General features: G+C 40.6%; 1 protein-coding gene across 1 annotated transcript in view; it reads right to left on the bottom strand.

The window, feature by feature from the left end:
- Positions 1-27,342, bottom strand: part of pkaap (A-kinase anchoring protein pkaap) — a 392,730-nt gene that overhangs the window by 131,717 nt on the left and 233,671 nt on the right. The window contains exon 9 of the mRNA XM_090388075.1: positions 15,315-15,423. Coding sequence (XP_090244201.1) covers positions 15,315-15,423 — 109 coding nt within the window. The remainder of the gene's footprint in view (positions 1-15,314; positions 15,424-27,342) is intronic.

Below are 27,342 nucleotides of genomic sequence, written 5' to 3' on the forward strand. Positions count from 1 at the left end.
CCTTGGGAATGCTCCTTAGAGCCACAAATAGGACACACAGCATCGCCTCGGCATGCCGTCTGAGAATGGCCATACTTTTGGCACTTAAAGCAGCGAATGGGATTTGGGATGTAGGGCCGAATCTTGCAGTTTAAATAACCTGCTTTAACAGAAGATGGAAGAGTCGGAGTGCTAAATGTCAAAATGATGTACCTGGTTGGTAGTAGGTTGCCATCTTTTTTGGTCATTATTCTCCGCGCATGAGTCACTTTTTGTTCCCTGAGTTCTTGCATTATCTCTTCTTCTGACACAGATAGCAAGTCCCATTCGCTGATAATGCCTCTAGAGGTGTTAAGGGTGTTATGGGGCGTAACTGACACTGGAATACTGTTAAATGATGTTAATTTTAACAGCTTCTCTGAGTGAGTTGTCTTAGAGGTTTCAATTAGAAGGTCTCCAGATTGGAGACGCTTAACCATTTTAGGAGATCCACAAACCGATTCCAAACATTTTTGTATAAGAAAAGGCGATAATTTGCCAACAGGTTGCGTGGATAACGAGTGCATTATAAGAAATGCCGGCACGTCTTTATTCTGATTTTCTGTCCTTAGTCGTTTTGGACGATTGGAGTCATGGTCAATGTCAGGAATTTCTGACCTTGAGCTCAATGGCTCTAAAGGTGGATAACAGTTTGTATCCATATTAGCTCCTTTTAGCCCTGGGGGTTTACCTTTACCACCCAGATTAAGGGCCCCGCCACGGGGAGGCAGGAGCAGTGCCGCTTGTGGCCAAGCGTAGTGGTTAGTTTAGTTAGTAGAAGTACTAAATTAAAGAAAAAGGTACTTTCCTTCTTCTGGGCTCACTTCTTAAGTGTTTTTAAGAAAATGAAGCTGCTTAACGAAAAGGTTTAAAAAGTAAGGGAGAAAACAAAAGAGAACCTAGTTGCTTATGAAAGAACGCTCTTTAATCGCACGAGAATCGCTTGGCCACGGAAACGCTTGGCACCCGGGGCCACCGCAACATGTAGAGGAGAGAGAGAGCGCGCGCAGAATATTCAGGCCTCTTGTGCACTTTGTGCGGAGTTGACGGATGTGATCCAGAAAGGTCAGATTTTTACCAAATACGAGTCCCAAGAATTTTCTGTCCGCCGCTACTGGAATAGCATTTTGTCCGAGCCTTAATTCAGGTTCAGGATGAAGATTACGCTTACGACAAAAGTGTACGCAAATGGTCTTCTGCGGCAAGAACCTGAATCCATTAGACAGTGCCCACGAATTTAGGCAATCAATGGCTTTTTGCAGTTGTCTTTCAATAACCCTCATGTTGCATGACTGACAAAATATGCTAAAGTCATCAACATAGAGGGCACTGTTTACAGTTGGAGGAAGTTGTTCTGTGATAGAATTTACTTTGATGGCAAAAGCATGACACTTAATACTGATCCTTGTGGTACTCCCTCCTCTTGGCTGAAGGATCGAGAGAGTGAGGATCCCACACGAACTTGGAAAGATCAATTGGCCAAAAAGTTTTTAATAAAAATGAGGAGCTACCCTCTAAGACGAAGGCTATGCAAACCTTTAAAGATGCCATATCTCCAAGTTGTGTCATACGCTTTCTCCATGTCAAAGAATACAAACACCAAATGTTCACGTTTTAGGAAAGCATCCCGGATGGATGTTACCAGTCTAATAAGATGGTCTAAAGTGGACCGGTTCCTTCAGAAGCCGCACTGGATGTTGAAGAGAAGGTCATTTGATTCTAAATACCAGATTAAACAGAAATTAACCATTCTCTCTAGTATTTTGCAAGGAGAGCTAGTCAGAGCAATAGGACGATAATTAGTAGTGACTTTTGGTTCCCTTCATGGCTCAGCAAAGGCAAGAACGATTGCTTGCACCAGGAATCAGGAAACTGCCCTTAAATAAAGATTCTGTTATATAGAAGGAGCAGATGAGTCATAGATTTTGGTGAAAGATGCTTATTCGTTTCATAATTGATGCCATCTGGTCCAACAGCACTTGGCACACGCTTCTTGATTAGATCCGGGTTCGAGCCCGTCACCACCAAAAACGGAGCATGCGGAAAGGTCAGGGAATGACCACCGCATATCCCAGAGCAATATGGCCTTAGTTGCTAATGCTCCTAAAAACCAAATAACAAACAAACAAACTTGCTTTGGAAAGAATGAGTGCTCTTTTCAGTTCCTGTATAGTGAATGACCTGTTGTAGGGATAAACGCTCTTAAACTTAAAATTAAGTGCCTGTCATTTGATTTTATGTTTCAGGACCAGGAACTCTGTGGGAATACGAAGATGTTACAGAATGTTTCCCCAAGAGAACTGGCTATTGCAATTGGATCTTCAATAGTGCTTCCCTTATAATCTAGGATTGAAGAAGTGTGGGATGTATATTTTCCCTTCATTTTCCGGATTTTATCCCATACCGACTCAGTACCAGTGGACTGAGTAATTGATGAAGTAAAACGGATCCACGACTCCTTTTGACTCTGACGGCGGATGTAGCGTGCTCTGGCTCGTGCGCGTTTAAAGGCTATAAGGTTGGTCGTGGTAGGATATCGGCGGAATATCCCTCACACTTTGTTTTGAGCCTTTTTTGCTGCTGTGCATTTTGAATTCCACCATGGTTTGGGAAATGGTGGAAACCGGGCAGATGTTTTTGGGATGGCATTCGCAGCTGCTTGGACGATATTTTCTGGGATGTACGTTACTGCATCATTGATAGGCTCTAACTGACGGTACTGAGGCGCTCCACTACTAGGAGGTACGGATATAGGAGTGGCAGCCGATTGTGTTTTTTTGGTGGGCTTTTGTGAACTCAATAAATAGCGCGCAATCGGAGTGAATGACTCTCTTGGTGGTATAGTCATCTCAGTTTGTGTATCGATAGTGCACTTAGCAGAAACCTTCTGAGCATATGAAGGTTTCCCGCTATTTATTGGTTGGATACGTTTTCTGGCCTCTGGATAAGAGATATTCAGCTTTGTTTTCAGTTTTTGGATTACTTTTTCATCCTTCCACTGCTGGCATGCTCTAGAGTAGGCGGGGTGCTCGCCTTGGAAATTGACACAGATCGGTTTTGAAACTGAACATTCCTTGCTCTCATGGTCTGTAACATGACATCGAGCACAGGTAGGGTTACCACGAGAAGATGTTTGTGAGTGGCCGTATTTTTGGCATCTAAAACACCTCAGTGGATTTGGGATATAAATCTTCACTGAGCAGTTTAGATAGCCTGCCTTGATGGAACTTGGAGGCCGTGGGATGTTGAACGTGAAGATAAGAACTCAGGTAGGGACGAGATTCCCATCCTTTTGTATTGATATTCTCTTAACAGCTGTCACTCCTTGGTCTTTTAATTCAGAGGAGATCTCTTCTTCAGAAACATGAAGATGGTCCCACTCTGATATAACACCTCATGAAGAATTCACAGTTTTGTGGGGGGTTATGTTGATAGGTATTCCCTTATGGATGTAGAGGTCAAGATTTTAGCCGCTTGTTTTGTGCTGGAAGCTTCAACCAAAAGGTCGCCAGAACGCAGTCATTTAACGGATTTTTGGTGAATCTGCCAAACCTTCTAATCCTTTCTGGATAAAGAAGGGCGACATCTTTCGAATTGACTGCTCTCCGGTGGAATGGAGAATGAGGAAGAGTGGCGTCACTGATGGTTGTGTGTCCTCAGTCCGTGCTTTCATCTCAATTAGGTAGGGGCCTTGTTAGTGCCCCAGAAGAAATAGAATTTAAATTACTCATATGAATAAGATAAAAATTTCAGATGCCCTAAGTACCTCACCCACCACTGAGCCCTACGAGGGGACGCCCACTTGTGAACTAGCAGGTACTGCATGCACGAATGGGATGCCAAGTTTGCTTAGGAGCACCATACCCACCTTTCCAATAAGCCTTGATCCCGTCCCAGGACCAAAGGGAGGGAGACTTATTGGAATGCAGTTGACCCTGGCAGTAAGAACCAACCGCCGATTGATCCCAGTCGGGCCAGTCCGGGACCACCCGTCTTGTCGAAGAAGGGGCCAAAGTGGTGTATTAAGGCTGGGCCCCTCAACCACAAGGATTCCCCTTTCCGAATTCAACGATGTAACCCTGGAACCAAGGTATGGGCGTTAGATCCCAGTGAAGCTAATCTGGAAAACTAGCAGCATCACTGGGAGGTCCCCTCACCATGTACAGGTGCCCATGTCGAGGGGTAGTTTTGTTAGTATTTTCAGCTTGTTTTCTTGAGGTTGTTGGCTTCAGGTTCTCTGTTTTTTGTCTTCCTTTTTTTAGGGAAGTAAGACTTTCCAGTATCCATCTGTTCTTCCTCTGCAAAAATTTCTAGTATTGTTTCTTCCATCTGATTCTTTTAATTCTTTTCTTCTATTTCCATGTTGTCCATTTTATTCCCATTTACTTCAGTGGTTCTATCTAGTTTTGTGCATTTGCTGGTTTTTCTGGTTGGCGGTATCGTAATGGGTGTATTTAATGCCTGTTCTGCTTTTTGTTTTGGTTTTGGGTCAATGAGCAGTGAGCGTGCCCAATCTGATATGGACTTTTTTTGGTGGGATCGTTACTTCTGTCTGTGTTTCTATTGTTTTGTAAGTTTGTATTACTTGTGTATAAGATGGTCTATTTGTTCTTTGCGGTTGTATTGTTCTTTTAGCTTCTTGATATGTTACATTGTTTTCCACTTTATATTTCTGTATTCTCTTTTCTCTCTTCTACTCTTCACATTCTTTCGAGTAGGCATTATGTTCTCCTATGCAGTTGGGACATCTTGAATTTTGTGCTATACAGTCTTGTTGGGTATGTTCTCGTGACCCGCATTTTGCACAGATAGCGAAACTTCTGCATACTGCTTGAGAGTGTCCGTACTTCTGCCACTTAAAACATCGGACAGGATTTGGAATGTATGGTCTCAGTGGGCAGTTTAGATATCCAGCTTTTACAGTTTTTGGTTGTTTTGGAGTGTTGAAGGTCAGAATTATATTCCTCGTTGGGATAATTTCTCCGTCTCTTTTAATTGTTATCCTTTTGACTTGTATAACCCCTTGATCTTTTAGCTCTTCTTTGATTTCATCTTCGGGAATGTTGAGGAAGTCCCATTCAGTAATTACTCCTCTTGAGGTATTCAGATGGTCGGTTTAGTTTTATTGCGAATTAGCAACTAAGGCTATAATGCGACAAAACCTGGTCATAAAAAGGTAAAACTTTCAGTGGCCTAATGAATTAGGTCACTAAGTCAAGGTATAAAAACAAGTATAAACTGTAAAAGACAAATATAAATAAACAAGTAACAATTTTTTATATATCAGTAAAAAGGTTTACTGATTTCAAAAGGCTAAAAATAGCAGACACATGGTCATTGTCGGATAAAAGCTGACTAAGTGTATACGGCTCAGTTAGATGATTAAAAGTGGTAGAACGGATATTGCTAAAATCTGGACAGTCAATTAAAATGTGTCTGATTGATAAAATTGTGCCACAGGACTCACACATAGGAGGATCATCAGCCCTCAGCAAATAAAAATGAGTCAAATGACTATGTCCTATGCGAGTCCAGGCAAGAACAACTTCCTCCTTACGATTCCTGCACAGACTAGACTGCTGTTATATGGTTTTTAGGAGCATTAGCAACTAAGGCCATATTGCTCCGGGATATGCGGTGGTCATTCCCTGACCTTTCTGCATCCTCCGTATTTGGTGGTGACGGGCTCGAACCCCGGTCTAATCAAGAAGCATGTGCTACACGCACCGCTGCTCCTTCCCACCTGGCTACGAAGGCGCACCGCAGACTAGACTGCCACAGTTCAATTACAGGCTTTATACGATTTATAATTTATTCGTAGTCTGTTTATTCCACGAATCTTGCCATTAGGAGTGTATCTTTTGGTGTATTATTTGCCTGTAGTCTGTATAGGGAACTGACAGGAAGCGATTATTACTGGGAATTGCTGGTTTGGATGCGGTGTTAGCCAAGTCATATCCCCTAATCCCAATGTGGCTGGGAATCCAGCAGAAGTGGATATCATATTCACGTTCATGGAGAAAGTGAATCTTCTGCTGAATGCAAGGCAGCACTCGATGAGAATTATATCTCACAGTTATTAAAGCCTGTAACACGCTGAGAGAGTCAGAATATAAAATGAACCGTTGGTATTGGCATTTACTAATGTGATCCAGGGTTAACTCTATAGCGTGCAGCTCTGCAGTAAATATGCTGCATTCAGGGAGAATCTACTGTGATATGGTGGTGTCTGGAAAGACAGCAGCTGATCCTACATATGACTTTAGTCTTCTGACTGTTTTAGGACTAGCTATGCTTTCAAGAGTTTTTTGGATTCGAAATAATGACAAACTTCGTATGGTTTGTTCATTCTTAGAATGAATAATTAAGAACAGTGGTGCAACTAGAGGGAGTCTCTGTCTTTTGTCGCTTAGCTGTACCTGAACCTATTTTGTCTAATTTTCTGCCAGTTTGATAGCAGAAATGTGTTCTGTGCTTGTCATGTTTGCTCCTTTTGGCCCTTTGCTGGAGGACTTCTCCGCCAAGATTTCCGGCCCCGCCATGGGGAGGCAGGAGCAGTGCCACTAGGAGGGCAAGCGGTTGAAGTGTTAGTTGGTTAGTGCTACTAAAAATATATGAAAAAGGAAAAGAAAGGTGAATTTCCTTTCTGCTTTCTGACTTGTAGTTTTCAAGTATGGAACCGTTTTTAAATGAAACTGTTGAGAGAAACACAGGAACTGAAAAATAACGTTATTCACTTATTAAAAGCACTCTAAGTCGCAGTAATGTCGCTTGGCCTTGAAAAATGCCTGGCACCTGAGGCCAGTATCTCTGGAAAAGGCATATAGCAGAAACAGAACGTCTATGACACAGAGAGTGGAGAGGCTCTGTTAGAGATGAGGCATTAATTAACCTAACTGCCCTCATCTGAATGGAATCTAAATGAAACCTGAGAGAAGTTTTGGGGGCACCACCCCAGATGCCTCATTGGAGCCAAATTTCTGATATGGATAAAGGGTTAGTTGAGTGGGAGAAGACAGAATGTGGTAATCAACGGACACTGCTCTTCGAGGACTAATGTTATTAGTGAACCCCAGGATCCAACATTGAACCCCAGTGTTCAATGTTGGATCCACTGTTGTTTTCTGTATTTATCAATGATACTGATGATGGTATATCAGGCTTAAAGTCCAAGTTTGCAGACAATACAAAGGTCGGCAGGGTTGTTAATGACACTAATGACAGTACTTTGCTGCAACAGGAAGTTGAGAAGATGAGCTGAGAGGTGGCAACTGAAGTTTAACATTGATTGACAAATGTAAAGTACGGCATATGGAAAGAAGTAATCCCAGAGTAACGTATAAACTGTGTGGTAATACACTAACAGTGTATTACACTAACAGGGTAATACACTAACAGTGTATTACCACACAGACAATGTAAAGGACCTGGGGGTAATTGTGCAGGCAGATATGAAATTTTCTGAGCAGTGCAGATGGTTTGCAAGAGTAGCTCATGGTGTCTTGTCAACAATATACAGGAATTTTTCTAGAAGGGATAAGGAAGTGAAATCCCCTTGTGTAAGGCAATGGTCAGGCCACACCTTAAGTAATGCATACAGGTCTAGAGACCTCATTTTAAGAAGGATGTAGAGCTGCTGGAACAAGTACAGAGAAGGGCAAGATTAATGAATGGAATAAAGGGTTGCTCTTACGATGAAATGCTTAAGTTTTGCAAATTACAGTGTCTGGAGACTAGGCACCTGCGGGGTAGTAGTTCTAGTTGTTGAGGGGGTTTCTGGCACAAGGGCTACATAGGGCATATTGCACCTATCAAAGTAAGTGAGGGTACATGTAATAACTGCTCTAGGCGCAATTAGAATCAATCATATATTTTAATTTGTTTCAAGTAAGTGAAAAATTCAGAGTTCTACGTCATTGCCTATGATGCTGCTAAGTGACATAGGGTTTGAGATGGAACTGAAAGTAGACTGTCGGGCAGTGTTGAACAAGCTTCATTCAATCAGTATGTGCTTTACTGATAATGGTTGCAAACAGTGCATGCACTGAGAAGGATCATTTCCTGTGAGCAAAAACAGATGAGTGAGGTGAGTATGGCCGATTCGAATTCTGGCTAGGAGCACTTCTTTTCTATTTTTGCAGAGGCTAGATCTCCATAATTGTGGTTCAGGTTTCAGTTGAAATAGCTTATTGTGGATTTGCTTTTTCCACAGAAGTTGTTGTTGTTGTTGTTTGGTTTTTAGGAGCATTAGCAACTAAGGCCATATTGCTCCAGGATATGCGGCGGTCATTCCTTAACCTTTCCGCATCCTCCGTATTTGGTGGTGACGGGCTCGAACCCCGGTCTAATCAAGAAGCGTGTGCTACGCACTGCTGCTCCTTCCCACCTGGCTACGGAGGCGCCTTCCACAGAAGTGTCCATTGTTCTATACATATTTTCTGTATGTAGTGTTTATAATCGGTATATGGGACCAGATCATTTTATACGGCTATGTTGCCGAAAGGATGCTTTGCAGCGTCATCAGCACACTCATTTCCAGGGATACCACTGTGACCTGGGATCCAGGAGAAGATAAGTTTGATGTTGCTCATGGAGATGTACCAGCTTATGTAGTATTAGCTTTACCAAAGGATTGCAAGTTGAAGTATTCTTGAGAGCTAACAGAGCACTTTTGGAATCTGTGTATACTATACTTTTATTTATTGACGGGAGTGAAATATTTTCCAGGGCAAGCTTAATTGCATAGAGCTTAGCAGTATAGCTGCTGCATTCAGCTGGAAGTGAAATAGAAACAGTTGTATTAGGGAAGAAAGCAGCTGCACCCACTTTATTTCCAAACTTTGAACCGTCAGTATAGATCTTAGAAAACTGGGAGTAATTCTTTGCATGAACAAGATGCAGTTGTCTGTTGTTGATATCTGCTCTAGCATCTTTTCCCCATTTTTCAAAGAAATCATCATAAGCAGGAGTTAAGGTAATCCATGGGGGATCTGGATCTTAAATCCCTGATGATATTGTGAAAGTTAAAATTCCAGTATTCTGATAGGTTCTGTAATCTGATACCAGTTGGTCGGATTGTTCTCTGTTTCTATAGAGTGTTGTCCACTGCAGATCATACAGTAGTGGCCAAATAGGATGAATGGGGAAGGTTTTAATTTTAGCTGAGTAATTCAATAATAGTACCTTTCTTTTGATACTCAGTGGAGGTTCGTGAGCCTCAACATACCGACTTTGAACTGGTGATGTTCTGTATGCACCTAGGGCAATCCTAAGAGCAGAGTGTTGGATGGGCACAAGACGGGCTAAGGTGCTCTCCCTAGCTGAGTCGTAAACAGGTGCTCCATAGTCTAGCCAGGATCTAATTAGAGACCTATATAAGTGGAGCAGTGTACAACAGTCTGCACCCCCGGATGTACTAGAGACGACCCAGAGTATGTTCATTTTCTTAAACAAGTGGTTCATAGGTGTTGGACGTGCTCTTGTAAATTTGGCTTCCTATCAAAAATTATCCCCAGGAGATGAATGCTGTTCGCGATTGGAAGAGGATGACTGTCCAAACATTGCTCGGGAACTGGATGGATTTTTCGTTTGTTGCAGAAGTGGATGGCTGTAGATCTGTGGTTTGATAGTCTGTATCCATTTCGTGTCATCCATAGGTGAATATTATTTATCGATATTTGTAGTTGCCTCTCAATGTAATTTATATTCTGGGAATGACAGGATACTGTAAGATCATCAGCGTAGAGATATGAGTCAACAGACTTTGGAATGCTGTTTGTAATATTGTTAATTCGTACAGCAAATAGAGTAGCACTGAGGACAGAGCCTTGTGGGACTCCTTCTTCTTGAATGTATGTTTGAGACAGAGCCTGCCGGTAACGGACTTGGAAAGTCCTGTGGCAAAGAAAGTTTTGAATAAAATATGGTAAATGCCCTTTCATATCTACAGAATGGAGATCCTTTAGGATTCCATAACGCCATGTGGTATCGAAAGCTTTTTCTATATCAAGACACACCATGATGAGATGTTGATTCCTGATAAAAGCGTTTCTTATGTTTGATTCAGCCCTTATCACGAGATCTAAGAACGATCTATTCTTCCAAAAGCCGAACTGACTGTTGCTGATTAGTTTTCTAGACTCAAGGTATCACTTTAATCAATGGTGCACCATTTTTTCTAAAGTTTTACTTAAGTAGCTGGTTAGAGAGATCGGTCTATAGTTGTTAGGAGTTGAATGATCTTTTCCTGGTTTAGGGATAGCAATTACATATGAATATTGCCAGGAGCTCGGGAATGTGTGTTTCTAAAATATCCGATTGTAAAATTTTAGCAGTGAGGATAATGATTGCTGATCTTGATGTTTAAGAATTACACAGTAAATACCGTCAGGGCCAGGGGTGTTGTTGCAGGAACTATTTATAGATTCTTTCAATTCTGATAGCGTGAGCGCTTGATTATAGGGTAAGTAGCGGGTAATTTTGAAGTTTAGTTTGAATTTCTCAGCATCGGCTTTAATTTTTTGGAATGATGGATGATACGCAATGGTGGCGGACAATTCAGAGAACACAGTTCCTAATGCATTTGCAATATCTACAGGATTAGAGATCCCCTTCCCATTCCAGTTAAGAATAGGTGCAGGTGATGTAAGGTATTTACCATTTAGCTGCCTTATTTTTTTCCATATTATTCTGGCTTCGGTATCTTTATTAATTGATGAAGCAAATTTTATCCAAGAGTCCTTTTTAGCCTTTCGCCTGGTGTACCGTGCCTTGGCTCTAAGTTTCTTATAATTAATAAGGTTGGCAGTGGTAGGGTATTTTCGGAATAAGTTCCATGCTGCATTTTTTCTCTTTTCCCCTTGTTACAACCATTATTCCACCAGTGATTGGTATGTCTACGATTTCTTAATTGAGACTGTGGGATGGAAACTTTTGTAGCTGACAGTATCTGCATTGTGATATGCTTTGTGACAGTATTGATAGAGGAAGACTCAATGATGTGATCATCAAAAGAGACATGACTTTTATATTTTGTTTTGGAATTGGTGGTTTCAATTCTGCATATTACTGGATAGTGATCACTGTTGAGAGGGTTGTCAAGTGTTGTCCATTCGACACTTGGGAAGAGGATCGGAGAGCAGATCGAGAGGTCTATTGTAGATGACGCTCCAGTAGGAAAATGAATGTAAGTGGGTAAACCTGTGTTCAGTGATGTTAAATTCTGTCTGTCTAGCAGTATTTCAATGAGTTCTCCGCGTCTGTCTGAGATGGGGGATCCCCATAAAGGATGGTGTCCATTAAAGTCTCCTAATAAGCAGACTTGTGACGGTAATTGCAACACAAGGTTTTCTTGTTCATGAATCGTACATTGCTGATTGGGAGGAAGATATATTGAAATGATCGTTAAAGCAACGCCAAATCGTTACACGAGCTGCAACAGCTTCTAAGTCAGTTTGAAAAGGAATTTGCTTACAAGGAACCCTTGAGTCTATGAGTATGGCCACTCCACCATGAGCACTGTTTGTCCTGTCTTGTCGAAAAAGAGTGTAATATTTAACTGACATGGACACTTGAGGTGTTAGATTTGTTTCTTGTAGGCAGATGCTCACAGGATGATAATGGTCAATTAATTCATATGTCATCTATGTTGCTGCGAAAACCTCTGCAATTCCATTGAACTATGTTGTTGTTGTTATGTTTTGGATTAGAAGTCAAATCTGTCTGTTTTTTAATGTTGCTCTGCATGTTGACGGTCAATTTTTATTTTGTCCTTTTTTGAAAAGAATGGACGTCTGTCCATGTCGTCTTCTGCATAAAGGTCTAGAATGGGTTCGTTACAAGTATTGTTTTCTGCAATATCCATAGCTGTGTTATCAGATAATTTCTTTCCGACACGGGCTGAATTTTCCTTCTGATCTGGAGTAACTGGATCTGATTTAGCAGTAGATGGTATCAAGATCAGGGTATTGTTTCTCCTATCTATTGTTTGGTGTTTTGTTGACTGTGATGCAGGTGATAGCAATTATCGAGCCCATTCAGAAATTGACACTTTTGGTGGAACTGATATATCTGTTTGCGTTGAAACTGTTTGGTGTCTTTTGGATGCTTCAGCATATGTACATTTAGGTATGTTTGGTAGTAGGTGCTTTCTAGCTTCAGGGTACGTGAGACCTTGTTCTCAACTTTGTATTTCTGAATTTTTTTCTCTAGCTTCCAATTGCTCACAGGATCTAGAAAAAGCTGAATGGTTGCCTTTGCAGTTTAGACACCGTGATGATTCAGGATTACAATCAGTAGGTATGGATATGTTCTTTTGATCCGCAGTTTGAGCAAACTGAATCTCCTAGGCAGACAGTTTGGAAATGCCCAAACTTCTGACACTTGTAGCATCAAATAGGATTGGGGATATAAGGACGGATGCGGCAGTTTAGGTATCCTGCTTTTACTGATGAAGGAAGGTTCGGTGTAGAAAAAGTGAGAATGATGCTACGAGTAGGAACAAATTCTCCATCTTTCTTCAACATTATTTGTTTTGCTTAAGTAACTTTCTGGTCTTGGAGTTCAACAATCTCCTCCTCTTTGACGTTCAATAGATCCCATTCGGAAATGACTCCTTTGGAGCTATTAAGGGTAGCATGAGGAGATACCTTAGTAGGGACTCCACCAAACAATGTAAGTTTCAGAAGAGACTCGGAATGTTTACGGTTGGTGGTTTCGACTAATAGGTCTCCAGATTTCAGTCTTCTTGCCATTTCTGGTGATCAGGCTACACTTTCTAAACATTTCTGTATATAAAATGGAGACAAAGTACCCAATGACTGATTTGTTAGTGAATGCAGTATGAGGAAAGATGGATATTCCATTTGAGGTACACCTGTTTTCATCCTCTTCCAGGTTTGATTATCAGTCATTTTGCTGCTGCAAATCCATAGAAGCAGGATTTACAGTCTTGAGAGGTGGAAAATTTTTAGTTTCCATATTTGCTCCTTTTGGCTCCGGAAGGATAACTCCTTCCAGGTTTCCGGCCCCGCCACGGGCAGGTAGGAGCAGTGCCACGAGTTGACCAAGCGGCTGTTAGTTGTGTTAGTGAGAGAAGAAAAAGAAACAGAAAGGTGACTTTTATTTCTGGGCCTTTGCCTACTTCCTGTAATGCAAAAGAGCTACTCTAATAGAAAATGAGGAAAACGGTATTTAGAATGAAAAAGAATCTATATCTGGCAAAAGCTCTTTATAAGGATCGCTTGGCACCCGGGGCCCAACTGCAGGGTGATCGGATTGAGGTGTATAAAGCCTTGAATGGTTTGAGCATGCTCAATGCCGATGGGATTCTTCCTCTTGCTCAGAATAATCGCCTGAGAGGGCGTAAATTCAGATTGAGGAAAGACAGATGCAGGATAGATGTGCAGAAGTTTGCCTTTAGCCAGCGTGTGGTTGATTGCTAGAACAAACTTCCATCTGTCATAGAAGTTGATAGCTTAAATAAATTCAATGCAGAACTAGACAAACATTTCGAGCAAGTGGATCGGCAAAATGAGAATGGTGCTATATAACCTTGCTTTCTTGCATCATGTGCCTTTACTAATGCTAATGCTAAAAATATTGACAATCCATAAAAACCAAGATATTGTACTTGCCAAAATTGGAACTTAATTTTCTTCAGCATGCACACACTTTTTTTTTTTTTTTTTTTCAGTGCTAGAAGCATTTCTCTCAGTTTTCAGAATTACCAATGCTGTTCTGTTTTCGGTTTTGTTTAATCATTTCTACATATCCTTTCAAAGTTTAAGTGTAGAGAAAAGAAATCACAGGAAGCAGTGTAAATCTCATTGCATTTAACCATGTAAATGTAATTTCTCCCCACTTAAAAAAAAAAAAAAAATTCATTCAAAAACACAGCTCTGTTTTTCACTCTCAGACAGGCTAAATTCATCAGACTGCACATACTAACTGATGTCCATCAAAGCAACACTCCCACATGATACATCTATCAGAAATGCATTCAGTCAAAATACTTTGATCAACACACATTACTTAGAGATACAAAATGACATGAAAAATTATCAACACCCTTCCCCACCTTTTAACAGAAAATAGAGTATTGTTTTAAAAGTTCAGTGGTTTTTATCTTGATTGCCAAACTTTCTATTTCAGCAAAAAAAAAAAAGCAAAAAAAAAATGACAACTTACTTGTCATATGGCACTGACAGTCCCAAGCTATGCCATCCATTTTTGAAGAATAACTCACCGAAGTATAAGCTTTAATTATTTTCATGTTAGTTATTTAAAAAAAAAAAAAAAAAACTTTGCAAACCTAAGTAAAGTTTTACACTTATGAAGAAAATATTTGACAAATGTGGAACTTTTTTTCATTTGCAGAAATTTTTTTTCCTCTTTGGAGTATAAAAATAAACTCAGTAACTTCGACCATTCCAAGTTACTGAGTTTGTACTACTTTACATGCAGATAACTTGAGCATGTCTTGCCACTCTCAAAATATGAGAATAATTGAGAGAACTTCAAGATACTCTTAACAGAATTACAACTTGGGTTGCAGAAAACATTTCTTTTCATATCAACTGAAAAAAAAAAACAGTTGATATGCAAAGATTTGTCCTCTACAGAAATATTCATTTCTGTAGATGTAATTTCCATCCTGACACAATTCTAAAGCTGGGTAACTATGTGGTATATGTACTTGTTGTCTGATTTATTGGCATTAACCATAGATAAAAGATTGCCCCTTTCTTTGTTATCAGCAGCTCAAATGGCACTGTTCTGTACAATGAATGAAGAAGTATACCCATAATCTATCGTTGGTTGGCACAGACACAAATATGCTACTCAGTGAGTGGCAGTGTTATCAGTGTTAAACTGACATGTGCTCAAATACTGTTTGGACAGTAATACACATATACTCTCTACATATATACACATGCACACTTTGGAATTTTTATGATTATTGGCTTTTAAACATGAAAATGAAAGAAACTTATAGTTCCACTTTTATATTTTGTCTCTGTCTTATAGTTCCACTTTTAAATTTTCCCAAAAAACATGCAAGAGTACTGCAACCCATTAGAAAACAGTTAAGCATTGTTATACTCCAAACAGGAAAAAAAAATTTCCACAAATAAAAAAAGTTTCACATCTGTCAGTTCAAGCAACAGCACTGCCATATTAAATAAGGTGCAGGGAATTTTGTCATATTCTCCACAAATCTGCTATGAAACAAACAGTGAGCAATATCTTAAAAAAAACAAACAAAAGGTTAAGAGGTTATTTTTATTTTAACAAACCTGAACGTTTCCTCTGACCAATAAAATCGGATCCACTCTGGATTGTTGTTATACACTCAGATAAATATTTGAAATAAAGCTGACTATTAAGGAATTGTGGCAGATATGTCTAGAATTAGAAAAAAAAAACAAAGAAATGAATTGACAAAATATGTTTATTAATACTTCTATTGTAGAAACTATTGATGTGGAAATTGCTTATAAACAGGTATGGAATAATATTTAAAATTGTTACATAAAAAAACATTCTGATTGGCAGATAAAGTCTACTGCGTGCCTGAGTCCATATATGTTTTGTGTTTTAATAGCACATTGGCAATCACGACCACAATGCACCAAGTCCAGCTTTAAAACATTAAAAACTGTACAAGAATTTAAAAATTGAAATAAATTTTTCATAAAACATAGGAAAAAATAAAATGCAAAAAAAGTTAGAATAAAATAATACTTAAAGCTAAAAGTTTCTTTCATTCTTAAAAAAGGTAAAAACAGATACACTGTCATTCTCATTTAAAACCTGCCCTAGTGTAGAGGTCTCAGTAAGATGACTAAAGGCAGTAAAATATAAATGATGTTCATTTCTAAAACCAACATAAAATGTGATGAATACTTAAAATGGTTCTTGCAAATAGGTGGGTCATCAGGCCTCAGCAAAAAAGAAAGGGTAAGATAAATGTGTCCTATGTGGTGGAAAAAAAATAATTTCCGTTCCTTTCTGCGGTTCCCAAGCAAACCAGACTGTCAGTTTTTGATTTTAGATTTAATCCAACTTAATTTGTTTGTTGCCCCTGGGCAGCAATTAGGCCACAGTACATATAACCTGTCTGTAATCTAGTGCAGTGGTTCTCAACCTTTTTGGCCAAGGTACCTCCTGGAAGTTGCAAGTCCTCGGGTGCATCCTAAGATTATTGTAGGCAAGAATGCCAAGGGGTTTTTTTTCGATTGTTATAGTGGAACCAAAAAAATATTAATCTTAAAATTTTAAACTAAAAGAAAATTTAAGCATTATTAAGCAATGAAAAATAAACTTAATCAGTGAATCTAATGACAACCTGCTGCGACAGATTTTTGGCAATTTTGGATATTAGGTGGCAAAGCTGACAACTGATAGTGAATATCTGCTGAAGCGTCAAGTCTGTCTCGCTTTTTTCATTTTGTGTCACAATATTTGGCAAACCCACATTCATATAAATAAGTTGTCACATATGGTAAAAGTTTAACTGCTTTGTCTGCTACATTAGGGAAAGCATCCAACAAATTAACCCAGAATGAATACTAAAAAAACATTTCTTGGAGCTACATGTCACAAGAGATACCAATAAGTTCTTTTGTAGTTAGGACAGAGGGGTTTTGGTTTTTCAAGAAAGGGTTGGCTATAAATTTCAAAGTTGACAATAAAACATTCTTCAAAAGAGATCATTGCTTTATAAATTATTGCTTTCTGTAAGTCTGCCTCTGCAGAGATATTTTTTTTCAACAAGTAGAAAAATTATTAAAGGTATCATCATATTATCCTCTTTCTCTTTCTCCAAAAGAATAATTTTATCTTTGAAAGCAGAGATTTTATCATTAGATATGAAAAGTGTTGTGTTTTTACCTTGAAGTGATTAATTCAGTGCATTCAGTTTGTCAAATATATCGGTTTGTTTGTTTGTTTGTTTGTTTTGATTTTATTGGCGCATTAGCTACTAAGGCTATAATGCGCCAAGAACAGGACATATAAAAAAAAAAATTTTTAAACTTTCAGTGACCTAATTAATTAGGTCACTATGTCAAAATGTATAACCAATGTATAAAATGGAAAAAAAGAAAAATGTAAATTTTAAATCCAATTAAAAACCTCTATTGATTTAAAATAGCTAAAAACAGCAGACACGTTGTCATTGTCGGATAAAATCTGACTGAGTATATAAGGCTCAGTCAGATGATTAAAAGCGGTAAAACAGGTGCTGCTAATATCTGGACAGTCAATTAAAAGGTGTCTGATCGTTAAAATTGTGCCACAGGACACACACATAGGAAGGTCATCAGCCCTCAGCAAAAATGAATGAGTCAAATGGCTATGTCCTATGCGGGTCCGGGCGAGAACAACTTCCTCTTTACGATTCCTGCGCAGACTAGACTGCGCGGTTCAATTTTTAAATTATACGATATAATTTATTCGCAGTCTGTCGATTCCACGAATCCTGCCATTGGGAATGTATCTTTTGGTGTATTATTTGCCTGTAGTCTGTATAGGGGACAGACAGGCAGCAATTATTATTGGGAACTGCTGATTTGGCTGCGGTGTCAGCCAAATCATTTCCCCTAATCCCAATGCGGCTGGGAATCCAGCAGAAGCGGATATCATATTCACGTTCATGGAGAAAGTGAATCTTCTGCTGAATGCTAAACAGAACTGGATGAAAATTATATCTCACAGTTATTAAAGCCTGTAACACGCTGACAGAGTCGGAATATAAAATGAACCATTGGTATTGGCATTCACTAATGTGATCCAAGGCTAACTCTATAGCGTGCAGCTCTGCAGTAAATATGCTGCATTCAGAGGGAATCTGCTCCGATGTAGTGGTGTCTGTAAAGACAGCAGCAGATCCCACATATGATTCCGACTTCGAGCAGTCTGTGTAAACTGGCGCGAAGTCAGAATGTTCAGCTCGGTGTGCTGAATAAAGCTGCAGGTAGATAGACGATGGAGTGTCCGACTTTGCCCAATTCCTAAGGGACAAGTCACATGCCGGAACGTGAGAATGCCAGGGTGGAAGGGGTTGCTTCGGTGTTTGAGCAACCTTGTCTACCTTGATATTAAGTTCGTTGAGTAGCTCTTGGAGACGAATACCAAAAGGATGATTGGCAGTCTTACGGGTGTTGCACAAATTTTCCCATCGTGGCTCAAAAACGGATAGCCACGTAGGATGGTCTGCCAGGGATTTCAGTTTTAGAGCATTGTTTAGAGACAACTGCTTACGTCGAAGCGATAACGGCGGTTCGTTTGCTCCGACGTATAAGCTCTGGACTGGAGATGTTCGATATGGCCCAATAGCGGCACGGAGAGCAAGATGATGGACAGGGTCCAACCAACGAAGTACACTGTCTCTGGCCGAATTGTATACCAGGGACCCGTAATCTAGTCTGGATCGTACAAGTGCACGGTAGATGCGTAGTAGAGTGCATCGATCCGCACCCCAAGATGTAGAGGAAAGAGAGCGCAGAATAGTCAGCCCTCTTGTGCACTTTGTGCGGAGTTGACGGATGTGATCCAGAAAGGTCAACTTTTTATCAAATACGAGTCCCAAAAATTCTGTGTCTGCCACTACTGGAATAGCATTTTGTCCGAGCCATAATTCAGGTTCAGGATGAAGATTACGCTTACAACAAAAGTGCATGCAAACGGTCTTCTCCGGCGAGAACCTGAAGCCATTAGCAAGTGCCCAGGAATAAAGACGATCAATGGTTTTTTGCAGTTGTCTTTCAATAACCCTCATATTGCATGACTGACAAAATATGCTCAAGTCATCAACATAGAGGGCACTGTTTACGGTTGGAGGAAGTTGTTCTGTGATGGAATTTACTTTGATGGCGAAAAGCGTGACACTTAAAACCGATCCTTGTGGTACTCCCTCCTCTTGGGTGAAGGAGCGAGAGAGTGAGGATCCCACACGAACTTGGAGAGATCGATTGGCTAAAAAGTTTTTAATAAAAATGGGCAGTTGCCCCCTGAAACCAAGGCTATGCAGATCTTTTAAGATGCCAAATCTCCAAGTTGTGTCATACACTTTCTCCATGTCAAAGAACACTGACACCAAGTGTTCGCGTTTAAGGAAAGCATCCCAGATGGATGTTTCCAATCTAATAAGATGGTCCAGAGTGGACCGGTTCCTTCGGAAGCCGCACTGGATGTTGGAGAGAAGGTCATTTGATTCTAAATATCAGATTAAACGAGAATTAACCATTCTCTCCAGGATTTTGCACAGACAGCTAGTCAGAGCAATAGGACGATAATTTATAGTGACTTTTGGATCCTTTCCTGGCTTAGCAAAGGCAAGAACGGTTGCCTTGCGCCAGGAATCCGGAAACTGCCTTTTCAATAAAAATTCTGTTATACAGAAGGAGCAGATAATCCATAGATTTTGGTGAAAGATGCTTAATCATTTCATAATGGATGCCATCTGGTCCAACAGCACTTGCTTTAGAAAGAGCAAGGGCTCTTTTCAGTTCCTGAATAGTGAATGACCCGTTGTAGGGATAGATGCTCTGGGACTTAAAATTAAGTGCCTGTGTTTCGAGTTTATGTTTCAGGACCAGGAACTCTGGGGAATACGAAGATGTTGCGGAGATGTTGGAGAATGTTTCCCCAAGAGAGTTGGCTATTGCAGTTGGATCTGCAATAGTGCATCCATTATAATCTAGGATTGAAGAAGGGTGGGATGTATCTTTTCCCTTCATTTTCCGGATTTTATCCCAGACTACCTTAGAGTTGGTAGACTGGTTAATGGATGATGTAAAATGGATCCATGATTCCTTTTGACTCTGACGGCGGATATATCGTGCTTTGGCTCGTGCACGTTTAAAGGTTATAAGGTTGGTCGTGGTGGGATATCGGCGGAATATCCCCCACGCTTTGTTTTGAGCCTTTTTTGCTGCTGTGCATTGTGAATTCCACCAAGGTTTGGGAAATGGTGGAAACTGGGCAGATGTTTTTGGAACAGCATTCGCAGCTGCTTGGACGATAGTTTCTGTGATATACGTTACTGCATCATTGATAGGCTCCTGACTGACGGTGCTGAGATCAAAATTTGCCTGATGTTGGAAGGCAGACCAGTCAGCCTGATCAATCTTCCACCGTGGTAACCTGAAAGGAAGACACGGTCTCCCGCTGTGTAACGAGGTTATCACAGGGAAGTGATCACTTCCGTATGGATTCTCCTCCACTTCCTAAGTGAGTGCAGGGAGTAGAGTAGGGGAGCAGATAGAGAGATCAATGGCAGAAAAAGTACGGGTAGGCATGTGGAAGAAGGTATTTGTTCCAGTATTTAGAAAGGAAAGGTCATTGTCATTGAGCATACGCTCTATGACCTGTCCCCTTCCATTAATGTTAGCACTACCCCACAGGGTGTTATGTCCATTAAAATCCCCGAGAAGTAAGAAAGGGGAAGGCAACTGCGTTACAAGATCATCAAGGTCTTCCTGGGAGATGTCAGTCCCAGGTGGCAAATAAATAGAGCACACAGTTAATAAAAATCCCACTGAAAGGCGAATTGCAACGGCCTCTATGCTGGTTGTAACTAGCAAAGGCTGAACTGGGGTCTGGTTGCCCACAAGGATAGCCACTCCTCCATGAGCAAGACCATCCGCAATTCTATTTTTACGAAACATTGTGATGTTATGAAAGGTGGGATCATCATTTGCCTTTAGATAAGTCTCCTGCAAGCAAAAGCAAACTGGCTCGTGCTTTTGCAGGAGGGCCTTGATGTCATCAGTATTTCGCCGGAATCCACGACAATTCCATTGTAGGAATTTAGCCATTATTTTGACTTGGTGGGTCCATCAGGCGGCTTCCGAAGTGCTGAGGGCTTTATTTTGTCACTCTTGGATTTATCTTTTTTGGGGAAGAAAGGACGCTGTCCGGTGTCCATTTCTTCCTCCGCAAAGAGTTCCAAGACTGATTCATCCGGTACCTCCTTGTTCTCTACATCCATTGTTTCTGGTATCACGAATGACTCTTCTGAAGTTTTTAGCTTTTCTTTACCACTTGGTTTTGGTAGTGGTGGAGCACTAGGAGGTACGGATATAGGAGTGGCAACTGATTGTGTTTTTTTGGTGGGCTTTTGTGAACTCAATAAATAGCGAGCAATCGGGGTAAATGACTCTCTTGGTGGTATAGTCATCTCAGTTTGTGTCCCAATAGTGCACTTTGCAGAAACCTTCTGGGCATATGAAGGTTTCCCGCTATTTATTGGTTGGATACGTTTTCTGGCCTCTGGGTAGGAGATATTCAGCTCTGTTTTCAGTTTTTGTATTTCTTTTTCATCCTTTCACCGCTGGCAAGCTCTAGAGTAGGTGGGGTGCTCTCCTTGGCAATTGACACAGATCGGTTTTGGAGCTGAACATTCCTTGCTCTCGTGGTCTTTAACACCACATCGAGCACAGGCAGGGTTTCCACGACAAGATGTTTGTGAGTGGCCGTATTTTTGGCATCTAAAACACCGCAGTGGGTTTGGGATATAAATCCTCACTGTGCAGTTTAGATAGCCTGCCTTTATGGAACTTGGAGGCCGTGGGGTGTTAAACGTGAGGATGAGAACTCGGGTAGGGACGAGATTCCCATCCTTTCTCATTGATATTCTTTTGACAGCCGTCACTCCTTGTTCTTTCAATTCAGAGCAGATCTCTTCTTCAGAAACATGAAGGTCCCACTCTGAAATGACACCACGTGAAGAGTTCAAAGTTTTGTGGGGGGGTTACGATGATAGGTATTCCCCCTATTGATGTGCCGTTCAGGATTTTTTCCGCCTGTTTAATATTTGTAGCTTCGATGAAAAGGTCGCCAGAACGCAGTCTTTTTACAGATTTTGGTGAACCTGCCAACCCTTCTAATCCTTTCTGGATGAAGAAGGGTGACATCTTTCCAATGGACTGCTCTCCGGTAGAATGGAGAATGAGGAAAAGCGGTGTCACTGATGGTGGTTGTATTTCCTCAGTTCTGGCTCTTTTTGCAGAGGTGTTATCTGCGTCATGATGTCGATTAGGTAGGGGCCTTGTTGGGGCCCCAGAAGAAATGGGATTTAAATTACTCATAGGAGTAAAGAGAAAGTGTCTGATGCCTAAGTACCTCACCCACCAGGGAGCCCTATGAGGGGGCGCCCACTCGTGAACTAGCAGGTACTGCGTACACGAATGGGACACAGAGTTCGCTTAGAACACCATACCCACGTTACCAATAAGTCTTTATCCCGTCCCAGGACCAGAGGGAGGGAGACCTATTGGAACGCAGTTGACCCTAGCAGTAAAAACCACCCGCCGATTGATCCCAGTCGGGCCGGTCCGGGACCACCTGTCTTGTCGAAGCAGGGGCCAAAGTGGTGTATTAAGGCTGGGCCCCTCAACCACAAGGATTCCCCTTTCTGAATTCCACGGGTCGTGGCACACGGCTGCACACGCCGGATTTCAACGATGTAACCCTGGAACCAAGGTATGGGCGTTAGATCCCAGTGATGCTAATCTGGAAACCCAGCAGCATCACTGGGAGGTCCCCTCACCACGTACAGGTGCCCACGTTGAAGGGAGAGGTATTGAGTGTAGCATGTGGTGACACCTTGACTGGAATTCCACCAAATGTGGAGAGTTTCAGAAGGGACTCAGAGTGTTTGGAGCTGGTGGTCTCAACCAGTAGGTCATCAGATTTAAGACGTCTCACCATTTTCGGGGAACCTGCTATACTTTCCAGACATTTCTGTATGAGAAATGGAGATAGATTGCCTATGGCCTGATTTGTTAAAGAATGCAAGATCAGGAAAGTTGGATGTTCTATTCTGCAGGCATCCATCTTCAGTCTCTTTCTGGTGTTTGTGTCATCATCGGGATGGTGCAAATCCATTGAATTAGGAGTTGCTGTCTGGATCAGGGGAAAGTTGTCGAAATCCATGTTTTGCTCCTTTTGGCCCTGGGGGTTTGCTTTACCACCCAGGTTTCCGGCCCCAGCCATGGGGAGGCGGAGGCAGAAGCAGTGCCACGAGGTGATCAAGCAGCTGAGTTAGTAAGTTAGTACTAATAGAAAAAGAAAACAGAAAGGTGGTTTTCCTTTCTGGGCTTCTGCCTACTTCTTGTAGTGTGAGAGAGCTACTCTAATATAGAAATTAAGAAAACGGTGTTTGAAACTAAAAATAGTGAGGTTCTAAAGTTGATGGGCCTCTGTTCGGTGGTGGTCTTAATTTTTTGGAATTTCGGAGTGCAGTTTGATGCAGCTGAGACTTCGGCAAAGGTTTTACCTAAAGCATTCGGTATATCTAGAGGACCAGAGAGTTCTTGCCCATTGTATGAAAGAATTGGGGAAGGGATGATTGAAACTTCCCAGAAAGCTGTCTAGTTTTCTTCCATATTAATCTGGAGTCGGTATTTCTGTTGATAGTACATGCAAACCATACCATATAATGGTATGGTTTGCATGTACATGGTTTGCAATGAAATTCGCCATTCGAAATGCCTTTGTTAAACGTGAAAATCTTGTAATGGTTTCAATAGATGTCGAGAAGGCTTTTGACACCACCTGGCAGCATGGCATACTTAGTGATCTTTACTCTCTTGGTCTGCGGGGCAACCTTCCTATATTTGTTCAAAACTTCCTACATACTAGATCATTTCAAGTTCAGTATCGACATGCCCTCTCTGCAACTTTCATTCAGGAAGAAGGTGTTCCACAGGGATCAGTACTGAGTGCCACTCTTTTCGCCCTAAGAATAGATTCTATCACTAAACAACTTCCAAATACCGTAGAAACTTACCTTTTGCAGATGACCTTTCCATCTCTTGCCATTCCCAAAATATGAGGTCTATTGAACGGAAGCTTCACATATCACTTAATAAAATACAACAGTAGGCTAGCCTCAGTGGCTATTGGCTCTCAGAGCAGAAAAGAGTTGCTATCCGTTTTTGTAGGCAACTCAAACTTCATCCTGATCCCGAACTTCAAATTTCTAATGTCTCCATCCCGGTCACTAATAACATCAGATTTCTAGGATTAATCCTTGACAACAAGTTAAATTTTATAGACCATATTAAAAATGTACGTACTTCCTCTCTAAAAAAGTTAAACATACTCAAAGCTTTATTCGCCCAAACATGGGGTGCAGAACGTACTTCTCTGCTTCGGCTATACAGGGAATTAATCAGATCTCGCCTTGATTATGGAGCTCCCATCTATGATTCTGCCAGAATGAGCGCATTATGCTGGCTTGATCCCATTCAACACAGTGCTTTGAGGACTGCACTTGGTGCTTTTAGAACGTCGCCCACACATCGTCTCTATATCGATGCTCACGAGCCCCTATGATCGTTACGTAGAAAAACACTGTTACTAAAGTATGCTGTTAAGATACAAAGTTGTGCCTCGCATCCCATTCAGTCATACTTGTTCAATCCACCATTAGAACACCTCTTCAGAAATAAACCTAGCATAGTAAAGCCAGCCGGTCTTCACCTCCTTGAACTGATGGAAGTTTGAAATCTTTCCATTCATTCCGCGCAACAGGTAGCAATCTGCTGTCAACCACCATGGGCTTCTCTTCCTCTGGTGACTTGTGACAGTTATCTTTGCCAATGGGGAAATGGCGTTTTACAAGTATCTAATATCATACAACTTCATGCAGTTCACACTCAAAGATATAGTGATTTTTCCCCAATTTATACTGATGGCTCTAAATCTAATTCAAACGTTGGAGCAGCTGCAGTGTTTCTGAATACTGTTATTTCAGTATCCCTTCCATCTGAATTCCGTATCTTTTCATCTGAATTATATGCAATTAAACTGGCCTTACAAAATCTCTGTGCTGATCCCTCTTTAAAATCTGTTATTTACACCGATTCGCTTAGTTCAATCATGGCTTTATGTAATTTCTCAGATAAAGTTCACCCTGTTATAGACGAAATACGAAGCATATTACTAAAAATTAAAGAACGCCATCGACAGGTGATCTTCTGTTGGATTCCAGCACATTCTGGTATTTTGGGCAATGAACTGGCTGATAAAGCTGCAAAAAATCCAACTACCTTAGACTTAACTAATATCCCTGTTCCGCCATCAGACTTCACATTAACTATTCAAGCTGTATGCTTGTCAGAATGGACAACAATCTGGCACTCTCAAACAAATAATAAACTCTTTCAATTTAAACATGATCCGAATATTTGGCACTCCAGTATCCGTACATCAAGACGAGAAGAAGTAGTCCTATCAAGGGCAAGAATAGGTCATACCCATCTAACCCATCTTTATTTACTTAGAGGAGACGATCCACCACAGTGTCCACATTGTTATATAAATCTGACTGTTAAACACATACTCATTGACTGCCCCTACTATAGACAAGACAGAACATCAACCCTGCTATCACTGATAAATCTTGATAAACCAATAACTTTAGAGAATCTCATTGGTGACAAGGCAAATATTTTCAAAATTTTCAACTTTCTGAAGCAGATTGGACTTTTTAATCTTTTCTGATTTTATGAAAATTTTTGATTTCCCTGTATAAAAAATGAATAGGCGCATTATAGCCACAGTAGCTCATGCACCATTAAACTCCCATAACAACAACAACAACACAACCACCATAAGACCAACCCTGCAGGAAATGGAAATTTTCTAAAGCCAAATGGACCAAATTTCAATCAGCAATCATTCTGGACAAAGAAATTATTCAGCTACAGCCTATAGATAAAGTAACTGATTATATCATATCCCATCTTTTAGTTGCAGAGAAATACTCAATTCCATTATCAAACCCCCAAACCCGACGGCACTTCAACTACTGGTGGAATGAAGAGTGCACGAAAGCAAAGAAGGAAAAAAATAAAGCATTCAATTTATTCCGTCGATTTCAGGTAACTTGCACGGGAATACCACCAAAGGCTGAGAGGTTCAGCAGAGTCTCTGATTGCTTACGACTCACACTTTCAATTAGTAAATCACCCGATCTAAGTCTTTTCACCATTTTAGGTGAACCTGCTGTGCTTTCCAAACATTTCTGTATCAGAAACGGTGAGAGTGTACTCATGCATTTGTTTGACAAGGAGTGGAAGATGAGGAAAGATGGACATTCCTTTTGCTCTGTGTCAGCCCTCAGTCTTTTCGACTGTGATGTGTCATGGTCATTATCATTTGATTTAGGACATGAGTGTCGAGGCTCAATTGGAGGGAAATTGTCAAATTCCATGTTTGCTCCTTTTCGCCCTGGGAGAGTGGCTTTCTTCTTCCAGGTTACCGGCCCCGGCATGTGGAGGCAGGAGCGGTGCCACCAGTGACTAAGTGGTTGTAAAGTTTAGTAGCTTGTTAGTAATTAATATATATACTCTGAAAAAAGAAAGGTAGTTTTCCTTTCTTGGTTCTTACTTTAACAATTGAAGCAAAGAACCACTTTAGGTAAACAAAAGAGAAAACGACACTAGAAATAAAATTAAACTTTGTCGCTTAGAAACAGCACACTATATATCTCAGAGGAAATTGCTTGTCACTATCGCTTGGCATTCGGGGCCAAAAAAAAAAAAAAAAAAAAATTTCTAGTATTGTTTCATCTGTCTGATTCTTTTCTTCTACTTCCATATTGTCCATTTTATTTCTGTTTACTTCAGTGGTTCACTTGTTTTGTAGATTTGGTGGTTTCTCTAGTTGGTGGTATCATGATGGGCATGTTTATTGCCTGCTCAGATTTTTCTTTTGGTTCAATAAGAGAACATGCCCATTCTAACATGGATTTTTTGGTGGGATCGTTACATCTGTCTGTGTTTCTATTGTCCTATAAGTTTGCGTTACTTGTGCGTACGTTGGTCTATTTGTTCGTTGTGGTTGTATTGTTTTTTTTTTTTTTTTTTTGGTTCTTGGTATGTTACATTGTTTTCTACCTTATATTTCTGTATTCTTTTTTCTTTCTTCCATTCTTTTGAGTAGGTATCACGTTCCTCCTCTGCAATTTGAGCATCTTGAATTCTGTGCTGTACAATCGTGTTGTGTATACTCTCGTGATCCACATTTGGCACAGATAGAAAAGCCTCTACATACTGCTTGAGAGTGTCCGTACATCTGACACTTAAAACAACGGACAGGGTTTGGAATATATCGTCTCAGTAGGCAGTTTAGATATCCAGCTTTTACTGTTTTTGGTGGTTTTGGAGTGTTGAAAGTCAGAATTATATTCCTCATTGGGATAATTTCTCCTTCTCTTTTAATTGTTATTCTTTTCACTTGAATAACTCCTTGGTCTTTCAACCTTCTTTTATTTCATCTTCGGGAACATTGAGGTCCCACTCTGTAATT

This window comes from Mastigoproctus giganteus, chromosome 13 (genome assembly GCF_048544385.1).
Source record: "Mastigoproctus giganteus isolate SK-2022 chromosome 13, ASM4854438v1, whole genome shotgun sequence".
NCBI lineage: Eukaryota > Metazoa > Arthropoda > Arachnida > Uropygi > Thelyphonidae > Mastigoproctus > Mastigoproctus giganteus.